This window comes from Cervus elaphus, chromosome 21 (assembly GCF_910594005.1).
Source record: "Cervus elaphus chromosome 21, mCerEla1.1, whole genome shotgun sequence".
NCBI classification, from domain to species: Eukaryota; Metazoa; Chordata; class Mammalia; order Artiodactyla; family Cervidae; genus Cervus; species Cervus elaphus.
Window position 1 is genome coordinate 5,755,626 of NC_057835.1, and position 15,333 is coordinate 5,770,958.

General features: G+C 63.3%; 1 protein-coding gene across 1 annotated transcript in view; it reads left to right on the forward strand.

Moving 5' to 3' along the window:
• ZC3H3 (zinc finger CCCH-type containing 3) overlaps positions 1-15,333 on the forward strand; it is a 62,210-nt gene that overhangs the window by 19,053 nt on the left and 27,824 nt on the right. The window contains exon 4 of the mRNA XM_043879609.1: positions 7,096-7,249. Within this exon, the coding sequence (XP_043735544.1) occupies positions 7,096-7,249 (154 nt within the window). The remainder of the gene's footprint in view (positions 1-7,095; positions 7,250-15,333) is intronic.

Sequence of the window (15,333 nt, forward strand, 5' to 3'; positions counted from 1 at the left end):
GGCGGCAACAGGGCTGTCTGTCACCTCCCTGCTGCCCATGCTCCTCTGGTGCCGCCGGCCGCCGGGTGGCGTGCAGCCTGGTTGGGCTGCTGTTGTGATTTGGTGACAACAGGTGTTCGCTGAGGCTGGTCCCCAGAGCAGGAGACAGGAAGTCTCGCGGGGTGCGACCCAAGATTGCCTCTACCCTCTCAGGGACAGGCGTCCCTCCCCCTTGCTGACGTGCATCCACAGCCTGCGTGTGAGCGAGCGCACGTGTGTGTGAGCGAGCGCGTGTCCACGTGGCCACCCCTCTCCCCAGGGCCTCCTATGCCTGCGTGTGAGTGAGTGCGCGTGTGTGAGCGAGCGCATATGTGAACGAGCACGTGTCCACGTGGCCACCCCTCTCCCCAGGGCCCCTGTGCGGACTCTGGCCTGGAAGGCAGGGGTGGGCCCTCTGTGTGTCGGAGTCCGGCAGAGCCTCTCCACGGGCTGCCCGAGCCTTTCCTGGGGGCCTGCAGGAGGGCTGGTCCGGAGGCAGAACCGGGTGCCGTGGGAGCCGGGCGGGGCCTCGGCGGCCCGTCCCCTCCTGTGTGGCGCCTGTGGGGACACGGCCGAGCTGCCTGACCGCGGCAGGGCTTTTCCACCGTTTGAGGTGCTGGCAGCCATCAAGCGCAGGAAAAGTGGAGTGATTTATTAGACTCATAAAAATTCATCCTTTGCGATCCCCGTCACCCTCCGTTTGAAGCTTGTTAGAGCGCGGGGGCTGCGGTCCCTGGCAGCTCCCACTGAGCGAGCTTGGGGGTAGGGCGTCTGCCTCCTCCAGGAGGTTTTGTCCTGATGTTTCGCTTGTACTTTTGTGGGTGGGAGCAGGAGGGCCAGGCCCGGTCACCGCATGCGCCCTGCACCTGCAGGTCCGCGGCTGGGACCGGCTGCGGCTGCTGGCTGCCAGGGCACTGAATGCAGTGGGTCCAGGGTGGGCAGTGAGCGGTGTTCCGGTGAGGGGTGAGACACAGGTCTGGGGGCGCAGGGAGCCTGCAGGGGCAGGGGGAGATCTGGGGTGCTGGGGCAGGTGTCGGGGCAGGGGGAGGTCGCAGTGTGTTTCTAGCTGTCTTTGTGGGTTGGAGCCACGTGTCTTCCAGGCTGATGTCAGAGTTGAGCCCCTCTTCTGTCCTTCCTGACAGACTCCTAGGCAGAGGCCCCCAGGCCTGGTGCCCGTCTGGCCCAGCCTGGGTCTCGTCCTGCTGGGCAAGGTGGGCAGGTCATTTTCCTTCCTTCTTCCTTAGGGCTGATGTGCCTGGCGGCTCTGCTGCACGGTGGGCACTGTGGATTCTCTGTAGGGAGTGGACGGCAGAGGGTCCCCACTTCTCTTGACAAGGAGGCACCCCCTGAGCTGGCCAGAGCCAGCCCTCCCTGGGTCTTCCCCTGCGAACTGCGGTCTGGGTGGGGTGAGGGGCCCAGCCTCCTGCCATGATGCCTGCTTCCATCCGTCTCTTTGCAGGCAGCGTCTCGCTGGCTCTACTTCAGGTCCCGGCCCTTCTGCAGGGCGCGTGGGTCCAGAGTGGGAGCTGCCCTGCCCCTGGCGTCTGCTGGGAGCACCCCCTCTGGGAGCACCTCTGGCCGCGTAGCTATCCCTCTGCTTCCTGAAGGTGGAGGAGTTTCTCCTGGCGGCCCTTGGGGACTGCGCGCCCCTCCTCAGTCCTCTTGATGCTGTTGTGGTCTCACCGTCTCCAGGATCATAGGCGTCACCAAGGGAACAGCTCAGACAGGCTGATGTTCAGAAAAGATGGTGTCCAGAGACGGCAGGCCGGTCGCTGGCGGTCTGGCGGGTTCTCTTCTGCTGGCCAGGTGTGAGCCTTCCACCAGCCTCGAGGCAGCACAGGGCGGGCCCAGACTCTCCGCCTGCCTGCAGCCCTCCCTGCTTCCCACTGTCCGGGGGCCGTGGCCGTGCCACCCGCTCTGTCTAGGCCCTCCCAGCCGGCGGTGTTGTGGGCGTGCTCCCCGAGCTCCTTGCCTTGTGATCCCTAAGCAGGCAGTAGCTGGAGGGGCCTGTTCTCGTGGAGGCCAGGGGTGGTCTGGGGGGCGCCCTAGGAAGAGGTGTCATGGGGGAGTCCTCTTGGGAACCATGGGCGTGAAAGCCCTGTCAGACCTCGGAACCAGGGGAAGCTGGTTTGGGTGCTCGGAAGCTGCTTCGGTTGTTGGCGCCCACGGCCCCAGTCAGGTGGAGGCCTTCCGCTGTGGGGGCTTTGAGTGGCCTTGGGGAGCAGGGTGCAGTGCGGGCTGCTGGTAAGGCGACGGGCCAGTGGGACACGCGTTACTGGGAGGGGAGGGCAGCTCCTGGGGCTCCTGAAAGCCTGAGCCGTGACGTGGCCTCTCGGCTGTCTTACCTCAGAGTTGGGGGTGTGAGGAAGTGTCAGGGCAGCTGCTGAGGAAGAGCAGGTTCGGTGACTGGGGGGCCTTGAGTCACAGGACTGGGCACGGGATGCCCAGGCCGGCAGGAGGCTCACCCCACAGCCCACCCGCCCACTTCCCGGCGGCTGCGCTGCAAGGCCCTAGGGGGCCGGGTGCTTGACTGACCCCATCCACTCGGTTTGCTGGCGGGGCCTGGGGCCCCCTTCAGGAGCAGAGCTTGGTTTCTGGGGTGCCTGACAGGCGGGTGGGGTTCTCGATCCTCAGGCTGTGCCTGACCCAGGCACCTCGTGCATCTGGTTCTGGAGAATCCCCCACCTGGACGCCAGGCACTGGCTGTGGCCCAACAGTCCTGTCCTGCACCCCGCCGGGTGGGAGGGCTGGCGGCGTCCGTGTTCTCTGGCTTAGCCTTCCCCGGTGGCTCTGAGCTGTCTCCTCGCTCTGCTGGCCCTCAGGTGCTGGGGTGATGCCCCTGGACCGTGTGGGAAGCCCAGCCGTGACTGTCTGCTGCCTCGGGCCTCCCCCACGGCCTGTTGCTCACTCTGCCCATTCCAGAGGCCCCAATGCCTGTGTGGACTTGGAAGCAGATGCACGATGGGCCGCGGGGCCCGGGGGCCTGCCTGATCAGGGAAAGTCTGGGACAGGCCTCTGGTCCACGCTCCTCAAGGTCCCAGATCAGCCTCGCCATCCCCGCCCTGCCTTTCCTGATGGCGCCCACCCTGCCTCCGTTGGGATGTCCGGAGCTGACTGGACCGCTGGGTGGCGTGGGGGCCACTGGCCACCGGGCTGTCGGGGGCTTGTCCCGCCGCCTCCTGCTCCTATCGGCAGCCCCAGGCAGTCTCTGCTCAGAGGAGCTCCGGTTCCAGCTCCTCTTCTCTCATTAAACAGTCGTGAAATCAGCTCATTTCCTCCTAGTTCTCGCTCTTTGAAGCTCCATAAAAACTTGAACCCCCTCTCAACCCCAGCCCGCAGTGACACAGAGTGAGGGCCTGCCCTCCATCCGGTGGCTTTGCTGTCTGTGGTGCTCGTTGAGGTGGAGTGGAGGCTGGGGTCAGCCGGAGGCCAGGCTGCTTTGGACAATGCTGCCGGATGGCCACCCCGATGGCGGGGGCCCCTGAGGGCTGGTGCTCCCTGTTCCCAGACGGCCAGACCCTGCGGCCGGCCTCCCTGGCAGTGCCCCCCACCCCCACCCCCAGCCGTGTGCTTGGTGCGTGGGGCCAGGGCCTGGCTGATGGATGGGCTCATACCCATTCAAATATGATGCCAGCAGTTTTTTTGTAGTTTGTCTTCTACTGCGGTAGTAAAGTTTTTAATTAGGGAAGCTAATGAGATCGATTAGTCATTAGAAGTGACCTCTGCACAGCGGGGCGGAGAGGGCTGTGTGTGTGGGCCTGATAACGCGGTGCCCGGGCGTCGTTGGCAATAAAGGCGCGAAGGGTTTGATTTGAGTGAAATGTGCCACGGGGAATACATCATGCGGAGAAAAAAATTACAGCCCTGGGAGTCTGTAATGAAGGGAATTAAACCAACATCCTATCTAAATAACATGATTATCTACACAGACCTCAGCCAGCCAGGAGGAAGGGGAGAGCCTGCTGCCTGGCGGGGCTGTGCTGGGTTCAGGTGGCCTTGCCCGCGTGAGGAGCGTGCTGCCTCCTGGAGAGCATGCCCGCCACTCCGTCTGCACACAGCCTGCGGGGCTGCTGGGCCTCCCACCCCAGCTTTCTGGCCCCTATGTGCCATGTGCGGTCTTAGGAGCCCCTAGTCCTACCACGCCTAGGACAAGGGTGGCACGCCACCCGTCTGCCTGCCCTGCTGAGCTTGTGCCCTGGACAGGGGCGCCCTGGACGGTCCTCTCTGTGACCGTTGTCAGGCGCATCCACCCCCAGGCACATGCTGCTCATGGAAGACCGGGAGGATCTACAGGGCCAGGCTGGGGGTCACAGCCCACTGTGGGGGCCGGGCATGGGCTCTGTGCCCTCCCTCCTGCCTTTTGGATTTAGAGGGCAGGGGTATGACAGGGGAGATGTCTGGAGAGTGACAATTAGCCTTTTAAGAGGGACGGTCTGCTTTATTAGTTTGTTTTTTTGGAAGTGGTAATGGGGCACCGATAAGGAAAACGCAGTAAGTTGATGATGAAGTTGCTCTCACAGTGGGGCTGCATTGCACAGGGATGTCGTGAACACCAGTGCTCCTCACAGGCAGAAGTGAGGGCCAGGCGCAGAGGCTGTGTCTCAATAGGCGCTTTGCAGAATGTGGAGTCCAGTCCCTTGGGCTATGGGGACTGGGGGCTTCCTGAAGGAGGTGGTGCCTGGTGGAGCAGGGAGGGGATGGGAGAAGGGGGCGTGCATCTGGGAGAGGGGGTGGAGCGTGGGATGGAAGCAGCCAGACTGGGGCGGGGGCCTGCTCACGGCCCAGCGCCCCTTCCCACCCCACACAGCCGTGCCGCAGGCCACAGAGCAGGGCACCCTGGGCTCTGCGGTGCATGTCACAGCCTCAGCTGGTGGGTGGTGGCCGCTGTGGGGGGTCAGAATGGGGCGGAGGGTGGGCGGCCCGCTGGAGGGGACAGGCAGGGGTCTGTCCAGGTCAGAGGCTCTGGGAACAGGGAGCTGGGGTGGGTTTGGAGGCTATGAGGTCAGCATGGGGCTTGGTGATAACTTAGAGGAATTCTCATGTTCCTGAGCTCATAGTTGGAGCAAGCTATTATTGATTTTCATTGGTCTCTCCTTGCTTGTAAGACCTTGAAAATTCAATTCAACAAACACTTATTTATTGATGCCCAGGGTATGCTGTGGAGAAGGCAATGGCACCCCATTCCAGTACTCTTGCCTGGAAAATCCCATGGACGGAGGAGCCTGGTATAGGCTGCAGTCCATGGGGTCACTAGGAGTCGGACACGACTGAGCGACTTCACTTTCACTTTTCACTTTCATGCATTGGAGAAGGAAATGGCAACCCACTCCAGTGTTCTTGCCTGGAGAATGAATCCCAGGGACGGGGGAGCCTGGTGGGCTGCCGTCTGTGGGGTCGCACAGAGTCGGACACGACTGAAGTGACTCAGCAGCAGCAGCAGCTGCTGGGGCATGCTGGGCAGTGTGTGGTGTGGGGCTGCCCGAGGCTGGAGGCCCGCCCGCTTGGTCACTCGGCAGGGCCGGGCCCCCAGGTGATCCTGTGCTTCTGCTGAGCTCCCCTTGTTCCCCATGACCCCTCCTGAGGTTCCGCCCTTGCTAGGAGACAGACAGGTGGGGACAGGTGGGGCGGGGTGCCGGCCCGGCCTTGCCCAGGCTTCTGTGGACCCCCCTGGTGGGCAGCGGCTGTGGGTCCCTGCCGTCAGTCCTGGGGAGCAGAGGCGTCCCCCGCTCTCAGCACTCCCTGGGCCTTGTGGCCCACGCGTAACCTGACCCGGCTGGCTGTGTGTAGCCTGCACACCTCCTTCTTCTGTTGTGGGGGCTCCTAGGAGGGCCTGGAGTCCCTGCCGTGTCCTGGCCGTCTCATGCGGGAAGGCGGGGCCCTTCCAGCATCTGGACCGGGAGGCACAGTGCCTGTTCCGATGGCTGTGCAGGTGTGGTTGCTTTGCTGGGTGGGCTGGTCCTGGCTGTGCCTGGGCAGACCCCTACCCCACCGCCCGCCAGGCTGGGTGGGTCTGGAGAGGAGGTCCGGGCCGAGGTGCTGATTGCTGAGAGGGGAGGGCCTGGCTGTGGCTTGGTGGGCTGTTTTGTTCCCAGCTCTGGGAGATGGTTTTAGTTAGTGTTACCGTCATCATTCATAGAGCAGTAACTACTTTCTGTGGGCTTTGCAGGTGCTGGGAAGATGTGTCCTGGGCCTAGGGGAGCAGGTTTGGGTCAGGATGCACTGGTTTGTGCCGCTGGGCAGTGGGGTGGCTGGGCATCGCCAGGACTGGCGTAAAGCAGCGAGGCACATGGGGCCTTGTGGGGCCGCGCCCTCTTCTGGGCCATGCCGGGCCTGGGCAGCCTTCAGCTGAGGGTCAGCTGATCCTTGCCCTTCCTTGTGCTGGAGTTCTGGTGGTGAGACCAGTGTGTTTTCCTGGCCCCCCGTCTGTCCATCCCCCACAGCTGTGCTGCCCAGAAGCTGCACGCTGCGGGGGTGGTGGTTGTGGCCCCCTTCCAGGCAGAGCCCTGGGCTGCGTGCAGGCATGTGGAAGTGGGCCCCAGGAGAGGCGCCCTTGGGAGCCTGGGCCTGAGCAGCCCGGCCTGAGGGCCTGGGTGCTGGCTGGGCCACAAGGGGCGGCAGTGCTGCATTAACTTTAATTATCTGGGCAGTTAGAGCCGTGCGTTTCAAAAGGTGGCAATTAGATTCGTTCCTCGAAGCCATGGAGAAATTGCTGGCTATCAAGTTGAGGGAACTGGGGCAAAACAGATCCCTGTTAATTGCATGAAACCTTCAGCAAGGAGGAAAGCTGTGGTGTATATCACTCTGCAAAATGTTATGGAAACGGAAATGATTAAGGACATAAATCTAACGTGGAGGCAGGGTGTGGGTGAGGGTGGCCAGAGAGGGAGGTGAGCGCCTCGCATCCCAGCCTCCGCAGCCCACCCGCGGCCCGTCCTCACTGCCCACAGGAGCTGGGCCTGCCCTGCCGCCGGCTCTGGCTGCAGGAGCTGCTGGGCTCCCCGGAGTGGGGTGGGCGTGGGCAGGGCGGTGGGCAGCTCCCCCACCTCTCCTGACCTCTGTGTCTGGGTCTCCCTGCAGCCTCCAGCCTGCATGGCCAGCGGCTCCCTCCCACCAGCAAAGTGATCAAGACGCGCTACCGCATCATCAAGAAGACCCCGATCTCGCCTCTCAGCACCGCCCCCGGCCCCCCAGCCCCGCCCTCCTGGCGGACACGGCGGCTCTCCCTGTCCAGGTAAGAGGCCTGCGCCTGGTGGGCTCCAGAGGGCCTCAGGGACTGAGCGCACCTCCTCAAGAGCTTGGTCTGTAGTTGTTGGCAGGGGAATGCGCTCATTTTTCTACCCGGCAATTTCTGCACCAGTCATGTGGCCAGCCTGTGTGTGCCGCGCACTCGTGCACTCACGCTCCCTGTCCTGTTGTCAAGCAAGGCACCGGGGGTGGTCTGGGAGCAGCCATGGCCTGGACTGTTGAGGCCATAGCACACTGGGTGTCCCTCAGGGAGAAGCTTCTGGTGAGAGAGGCTGGGCCAGCTCTCTGTCCTTAGGGTGATCGTCAGGGGTGGGGGGTGAGGCTGCAGCCTGCTCCAGCTGCTGGCACCAGGATCCTCCTGCCCGCCGAGGGCTGTGGCCTCACTCCGGGCGGCCTATGGCTGAAGGCGTGTGCAGGGTGGGCGGCCCCATGCTCTTTCCTGGTGCCAGGGGCCCAGAAGCAGGAGGGCTGCAGAAGGTGGGGTGTGGCCCCTTCCTTCAGTGAGGCAGGGGAGGGGGTGACAGCTCGAGTGGGTGGGAATCCTCCCCTCTGCCCTCTGCCCTCTGAGGGATCGCTGTCAGCGTCCAGCCGGATGCACTGGGGCTGACCATGGGGCAGAGCAGCTGTTGCCCTGGGCAGGGACCCTCCTGCCAGCCCCCTCAGGACCCCCACCCTCTGGACAGTGGCTGCCTGGCCCTGTGGCCGTGGGAGAGGCGCTGGGGACCTGCTGGTCCACGATAGGTCTGCCAGGAGGTCAGCCTGCCCAGGTGGTCAGCAGTGCCCACCACCCTCCTCCCTCCCGCTAGGCCACACGAAACTTGGCCTTGCTGCCGACTTTTCTGGAGGCGATAGCTAGAAGTATATTTTAAATTAATTTTACTGCACTTTTTGTAATATTTTTGTTTTAAATAGATTTATAAGCATCTTGGGGGCTATTTCTACAAATTTATGAAGATAATTTTCACTCTCTCGATAAGGTTAAATTTACACCTTCTATTTCCATATTAATTCACAGTGCTAAGTGGGTCTAATTTTCTTCCGTTCTCCTATCTGGTGAGCATGGCCTTTCCTAATGCAATTTCCCCCTCACTAAATCACTGTGATCGGGAGTCATGATCGAGCTAAATTAACTTAAATTAATTTACTTAATAAGAGCCCCAGATCATCGTGAATGAGGTTCAGATTTATTGATTCCTGCTCCTGCCTCCCCCTCCTGCAGTCGGCATCTGGCCGCCTTGGCAGCCCAGGCCTGGCCCCACCTCTGCTGGGGCCGCGTGACCTTTGTCAGGAGGCGCCAACGGGCCTCTCCTTCTGGCTCCTGGGGCCATGGGAGCCCCGGTGTGGATCCAGCTGGGCCAGTGTTGAGTGCTGAGCGTGCCAGGCCATGATGGGGTCACTGACCAGAAATGAGCACAGGCTTAAGGGGCAGGGTTCCGGAGGAGGGGGTGATCGGGCGCACCCCCGAGGCAGCCGCCGCCTTGGTTCCAGCCGATCACCCAGCCCCCCAGGTGGAGGATGGCCCGGTCAGCAGCAGGGCCTGGGCTGTGCCTCCACTTCAGCTCTGGGGGCCGCGGGGCTGCTGTGTGGGCAGGTGGAGGGGTCGGGTGCGCAGCACGGGCTGCTGGGACAGGCCCACCCAGCCCGGCCGCCAGCCCCTCTCGGCCACTGCCTGCCTCAAGCGCTGCGTCTTGTGAAGGTGTCCGGGCCCGGTGGGGAGGGTGGGTCACCGCCCCGCAGCCCTGGCCGTGCTTGATGGCTGCAGCTGCCCCAGCTCTCAGCAGCCCCGTGCGGAGGTGCGGCCAAGCTGCGTGTTAGCTGAGGGCGACTGTGGGGCCTGCTCAGGGGCCGCCTCCCTGAAGGCCTGTCTGACCCCCGCCAGGCGCCTGGGAGGCCCCCCGACGTCATCTGGGGGTGGGGGAGCTGAGCGGCCGGGAGGCTCAGGCAGCGTGGCTGCCAGTGGATGGGTTCCTGTGCCCTGGTGCGGCCTCCTCCTTGGCAGAGTTGCCGCCTGCCACTGCCCCTCCCGCCGTCAGCTGCTTGCGCCCGGCTCAGCTTGTCGAGGCAGTGGGACGGGCCTGTCCCCAGGGCTGGCGGCCACCCTGATGCTTGCCCGCCCTGCTCCTTCAGTTCCTCAGAGTTGGGGCTGCCTGTGCGTGGTCGGCAGGCAGTGGAGAGGTCCCAGGGCCTGCTGGCCTTGGCCCTGACCTCTGTCCTGCAGTGGCAGCTTCCCCAGCTCTCCCTGGCGGGAGGAGTTGGGCTGGCGACTGGGCTGAGGCCAGGATGGGCTCCTGGCTGCTGAGTTACCCCAAAGCGGGGCTGTCCACCAGGCGCTGGGCTGAGCCCAGGAACCAAAGGCTCTTCTTGGGCTACGGATTGGTGCCCCAGGGAGAGAGGATGCCTACAGCGGGCTGGCGGACAGGCCCTGCCATCCCAAGGTCTCAGGAGGGCCTGTGGCCTCCGAAAGCTGAGCCTGCTCTCAGCCCACCCGCCCATCCTCGGGGGGCGGCAGCCCCTCTGCCCACCCCCTGCCCTGTGGGAGCCAGCAGGGTGGGTGTCCCCAGACCTGACTCCTGGTGTCCAGGAAGAGACAGAGATGGCAGCATCCTTCCACCTTCTGGAGGCCTGTGAGCCTCACTGTGGCCTGAGCCACGTGCCGGCATGGCCACCACTGTTAGCGCTATCCCGGGCACCAGGGAGCACGTCTGCCTCAGGAGGTGGCTTTGCGTTTTGCCCGCTGATTTAGATGGAAACCTACCTACTCTGAGCCCCCAGTCAGTTTTGGCCTCATGTGTGGGGGGCTGAGGCCCACCTGGTAGCCCACATTCGCAGCAGGAGGCTGGGGTCCCCGCCCGCCCCCTGTTGTCTGCTCTGGAGGTGGAGGAGGTCCTGGTGCTGCTGTGGTGAGGCTCTGACTCCAGAAACACCTGAGACGGCAGTCCGCTGGAAGTAGGGCCGTTAGCCCATCAGGTCCGTCTGCCAGTCAGCCCTCATCCCATTGGGGCAGATGGAAGGTAGGAAGCTCCTGGACGCACGCCACCCTGTCCCGGGCACTGTCCACCAGGCTCCCTAGACATGTGTCCGTCGTCCCGTCGAAAGCCCCCGGCTGCCCTGGCCAGGAGAGTGTGTGGAGGCCCGAGCAGGTGGGACACAGGGTGGGGCATCTGCCCCTCCTGGGAGCGACACTGGCCGGAGTTGGGTGGAGTCCTCGGTGCTGTTCCATGCTGCGGTCCAGGCCGGCAGACGCCCCAGTTGGGGACCACCTGGCTGTGGGGGCCGCGGTGACTGGCCCTGCGGGCCCAGGCTGGTGATTGCTCCAGAGGGGCTCACAGAGTGCGCCCCAGAGCTGAGGCTCACGCTGAGAGAGGGCTTAATTTTTTTGTTCTAAGATTTGTGGATTTGCCATGCCCTCTCTGGCTTCTAGCAAGTTCATGAATCTGAACTGAAGCTGAGGTATGACTTATGTCCCTAAACAGCCTGTCACTTGTTTTTTCTCCGAATTCATCTGATGGGAAAGTGCGGAATAAACAGAAGCCTCTGTGCTTAAGCAGCCGCGTCTGTAGGCTGCGCTGTCCCGACTACAAATGGTGCTGTCACCGGGCCTGCCGCTCGCCGCGCTGCCCTCTTTTATTTTATTTTTGTGTCTGTGCAGTAAATCTTAAGTAATCTCAGGCGGTTTGACGAGGTTTTGGCTGTGACTTTGAAGGCTTTAAATCGCTTCTCCAAAGTGACACTCGTTGCAAGGATGGGCAGCGTCCCTGCGGGGGCTGTGGCTCCACGCCGTCCCCTTACCCGCCCTTCTGGGGGGGCAGGCAGCCCCCTTGCCCTGCCCAGCCTCCCCCCACCCGCCTCACCAGGGTGCTGGGCGGCTCACACAGACGTTTACTCCTCGGTCTGGAGCTGGACGTCTGAGGTCAGGGAGCTGGGTGGGGCCACCCCTCACCCGGTGTGTGAGACGTGGGTGAGAGCACTTCCTTGGGGCTTTTGAATGGGACAGGAGGGGCCCCCACACTCTGCAGGGCCTGCCGCGGCCCCCACAGGCTGCTCCCTCTGGAGACAGGCCTTCCACTTAGGCGGGTGTTTGCACGTGACTCTTGGCTGAGCATTCTCCTTCCTGGGTTGTCAGTGCCGCAGCTCAGGCCTGGCCAAGCAGAGCAGGCCCCAGGCAGGTGGCCCTGGTGACACCTTGCTGCCCCTGGGCCTCGGGAAGAGGGGTCAGTTCATGCTTTCCTCTGGTCCACTCAGTCCCCAGGTGCTTGTGGGGGGCCTGCCCTGTGTCAGGCCCCTGCTTGTCTGGAAGCTGTGGCCCAGTGGCGGACCGACTGTGTTGGGTGCCACCCGGGCGTGACTGCCACCCGGGGTCTCCGCCAGGCCTGGCTGTGCTGTGTGGAGGGGACCAGGCACAGCTCTGTCCAGACGGTCACCTCTGGGCTGCAGCCCTGCTCTGTGGCTCGTGCCCTGAGTGGCCGCTTTATGTCAGCATGTTGGGGACAGTGCCTTGTTGCGGCTGACCCCTGTCCACCCCAGGGGAGCTGTGTGCCAGGGGCTGTCGGGGAGAGGGGTGCGTCAGGAGGCAGGGCGGGGCTGGGCCGGTGGGCAGGGCGGGGTGGCAGGCAGTCCCGTGGGCTCCTGGGCTCGCTCTTGGTCCCTTTCCTCGTCAGTTTCTAGCATGCAGTGTTGTGGGTAACTGCATTCTCAGCTACACAGAAGCACAGAAGAGTTGCAGTGATGGTGTGTGGAACCACAGTGTGTTCTTTGCCTGGGCGCCCTGATTCTGCACACCCTGCTCCATCTGCTGCGCTGTCCCCTCTGCTCCGCCCCCTCTGTGGGGACACGAGCCTGAGCGCCCTTGACCAGGGCTCCAGAGACAACCCCCTGCATGAGGAGACGGAGCTCGCCCTTCGGCAGGAGCCTTGTAGGTCCCTCGGGGTGTTTGTTGTGCCTGGCTGTGTGAGCGGCCTGTCCCTGCTGGACCTCAGTGCTCCCGCAGCCTCCGCGCCTCCTGCCCCGGGGGCGCGGCATCCTGCAGGGAGCTGCCTCCCCTCCTTCCCACCACCCTGTACGTCCTTCTCGAGGTCCTTACTTGACAGGCTGTGAGCTGTTACTGTTTGCTCCGTCTGCATGGACTCGAGGTCCTTACTTGATCTGTTGCCATTTGCTCCGTTCTGACCATCCATTTGCCGTCTTCACTGGCCTGTGGAGGCCCCTGGGGGCTGCCCTGGCTCCCTCCACGTGGCATCGCCCCTCACCGAGCCTCCTTCGCCCACACAGCAGAAACTTCCAGGCTCACCTGGGACTTTCTCTCTGTGGGCCCAACTCCTGGGAGCCCAGTGGCTCCTGGTGGTTCTCAGCCCGCGTGGGCGGTGGCGGGGGGGTGTCTCTCGACAGTGCTGACGGGTGATGGGAGCGTGTCGAGGGGTCTGGGCAGGGGTGTGCATCCTCCTTGCAGGCCTTCCCGGGTCAGAGTCCCATGTGTTCCCATCACGGGCGTGCTCTCAACGTGTGTGGCTCTCTGGTGCTTTAATCTGCAGTTTCCTGGTCACCAGGGGTGTTGAACACTTAAGCACAGACACTTGAGGCTCTTCCTGTCTCCTCTGTCTTTCATGCTCACGGCCCGTGTCTGTTTTTAATGGCTGCTGTGCCTCCTGCTCCTGAGCCCCGGGACCCATCCACTTGTGAAGGGCTCTGTGCCCAGCTTTTCCCGCCTCGGAGCCTGGGGTGGGTCTGCCAGGGCTCTCGGCCCACTAGGGGCTTGTGCCCCATTCAGCGTGAGGTCTCAGGGGCTCTCGGGGGCTCTTACCTGGCCTGGCGGCGCTCTGCGGCATCGCCTGCCTCTCACAGCACCTTTGTGCTGGAGCCCGGCCTCCGCCCTCGCCACAGATGCCTGTATGCTCAAACAACAGGCTCTCCTGTGCCTGCGGGAGCTGCCAAGAGCACGCCAGGTGGGATTTGAAGAGAGGAAAGAAATCAGAGCAGGAAGTTCAGCCCGAGGGTGATGGCAGGGGCGGGGAGGGGGTGCGAGACCAGAGCTCTTGGTGCTGAGCTTCAGAGGGGTTGGGGCGCCTCCTCTGGGCCTTCTTGGAGACTCGGTGGGACTGGCAGGGGTCAGGCCAGGCCCTGAGGTGACCCCCATCCCCTCCTCTCCTGCCTCCCTGTGTGATGCTGAAGCAGGTCTCCTCTGGCAGGTTTTTTAGGATTTTATTTTATGAGAACAGGCGGTTACGGCTCCCCGAGTGCTGTAAAAGTTAATGTGATGGCCTCCCTGTGCCTGTGCTCATTTTTATAATTTTTTATTTTATGAAACAGGACAGAGAGCTTAGTGACTTATTACTATTCATTTCGTTTCAATGCAGTAAATATTGATTCAGTTGGGGGTTTTCAATTTAAACCGCTCGGCGATTATATAAAATATTACTGGCCTCTGGAATTATGCTTACTGATCCCTTTGGCTGCTCATTAAGGAAGGAGTGTGGTTGTGGGTCCCTTTGCCTCCATCATTCTAATAGATGGGCTGAGGTGCGTTTCTGCATGGGAGGTGCCACGGAAACTGCTGGCGGGGACCTGACAGCAAGGATGCAACTCTTAATTTGGAAGTAGCTTCAGAGCGCGCCTAGGTGGTTTATTCATTTCTCTTGAGTCCAGCAGGCCTTTTGGCTGTCGGCAGCCCTGAGGCCTAAAGCCTGTCTGCCTCCTCGGCGGGGCTTGGGAGGGCCTGTGGCCTTGGCTCCTTGCCCCCTCGGTAGTTTGGGGGAGGCGAGGGACCAGCCTTGCTAGGCCACAGCTGCCCCTGTGGGCACAGGGGCTGGGGCGCCGTGGGATGCCCACTCTCCCTCCAGAACCTGGTCCAGAGGGAGCCTTGTTTGGCCTTGATAGAGCCCAGCCCCTGCCTGGCAGGCCAGGCCTGGGACGCAGGACCCTGAGGGGCCCGGGCCGAGGCCAGCTGCCGTCTTCCCTCTTCTGTCCACGCTCTGTCAGCGCGCCACCCTGGGTGGGCTGGCACGTGGAGCCCCCTCCCAGGGCTGCCTTGGCTTCAAACCAGACCAGCTAGTCATCTGGGCCCGGTCTGTCCCCATCCTCCCCAGCGCGGGCAGCTCCAGGGTGGGCCGTGTGAGGTCGGGGGCAGTGGCCAGCAGTGTGGGGGCCCAGCACCGAGGGCCCAGCGCCCTGAGGAGAGGGTGTGCTCGGCGGGGCCACCGGTGCCACGCGGCCCCTGGGCAGGGGCGAAGCTGGGCTGTCCTCCTTGGCCAGCTCTGGGCAGACACTGACGGGCGTGGAGGCACCAGTGTGGGGCTCCGTCCACGCCTGTGGTCCACCCTCCTCGGTGTCCAAACAGCGCTGTGACGGTTGCCCCCGAGGCTGCTCCGTGTCCCCCTTCCTCCTTGGCTATGGGACTGCTGGCGTGGGCCCGGGTCACGGGCATTGTTGCCACAGTGTTTGTGGCTAGACCGCATGACAGGTGGCACTTGGGTTCCGTTTGTGGGCGGTGTGGGAAGTGGCACACACTGGACCCCCTTTTCTGCATTTTAGACGGGAGCTGCGGCACGCGGCACTGGGCCCTTCCCTCTCCAGGCCCATGGCGAGCTGGCCCAGAGCCCGTGGGCCAGGGTGTCTCCCTGGGCTGGTGTCCCTGAGGCCATGCTGGTCGGCAGGAGCTGCCGTGGAAGGCTGGGGTCAGGGCTGGTCGGTCATGGCAGCCTCCGGGGTGGCCTGCGTTCTGACCCCCGCCCAGGCTCTGCCACAGGCCCCTCGCCTGTGGGACGGTCTCTGTCATCTGCAGCCCCCCAGGTGCCCACCTGCCCTGCTGGCCTCTCGTCTGTGTGTGACTCACAGGCCCTCTAGCCTTTGGCTTTCTTTCTTCAGTCTCTCTGTCCTGTTTGTCTGTCGCTGCCTCCTCACATCGGTGGCTTTCTCACTTTCTGTCCCTTTTCTCCACGCACAGACGTGTGCACCCCTCCCTCTGTCCTGCTCCCTGGTGCCTCGGCTGCGTGCGGGTGCCCGGAGCAGGGAGGTGAGGAGGGTGCCCGCGTCCCTGGCCCCTCTGGCGGTGACCCTTAGCCTCTGTCTTGCAGCCTG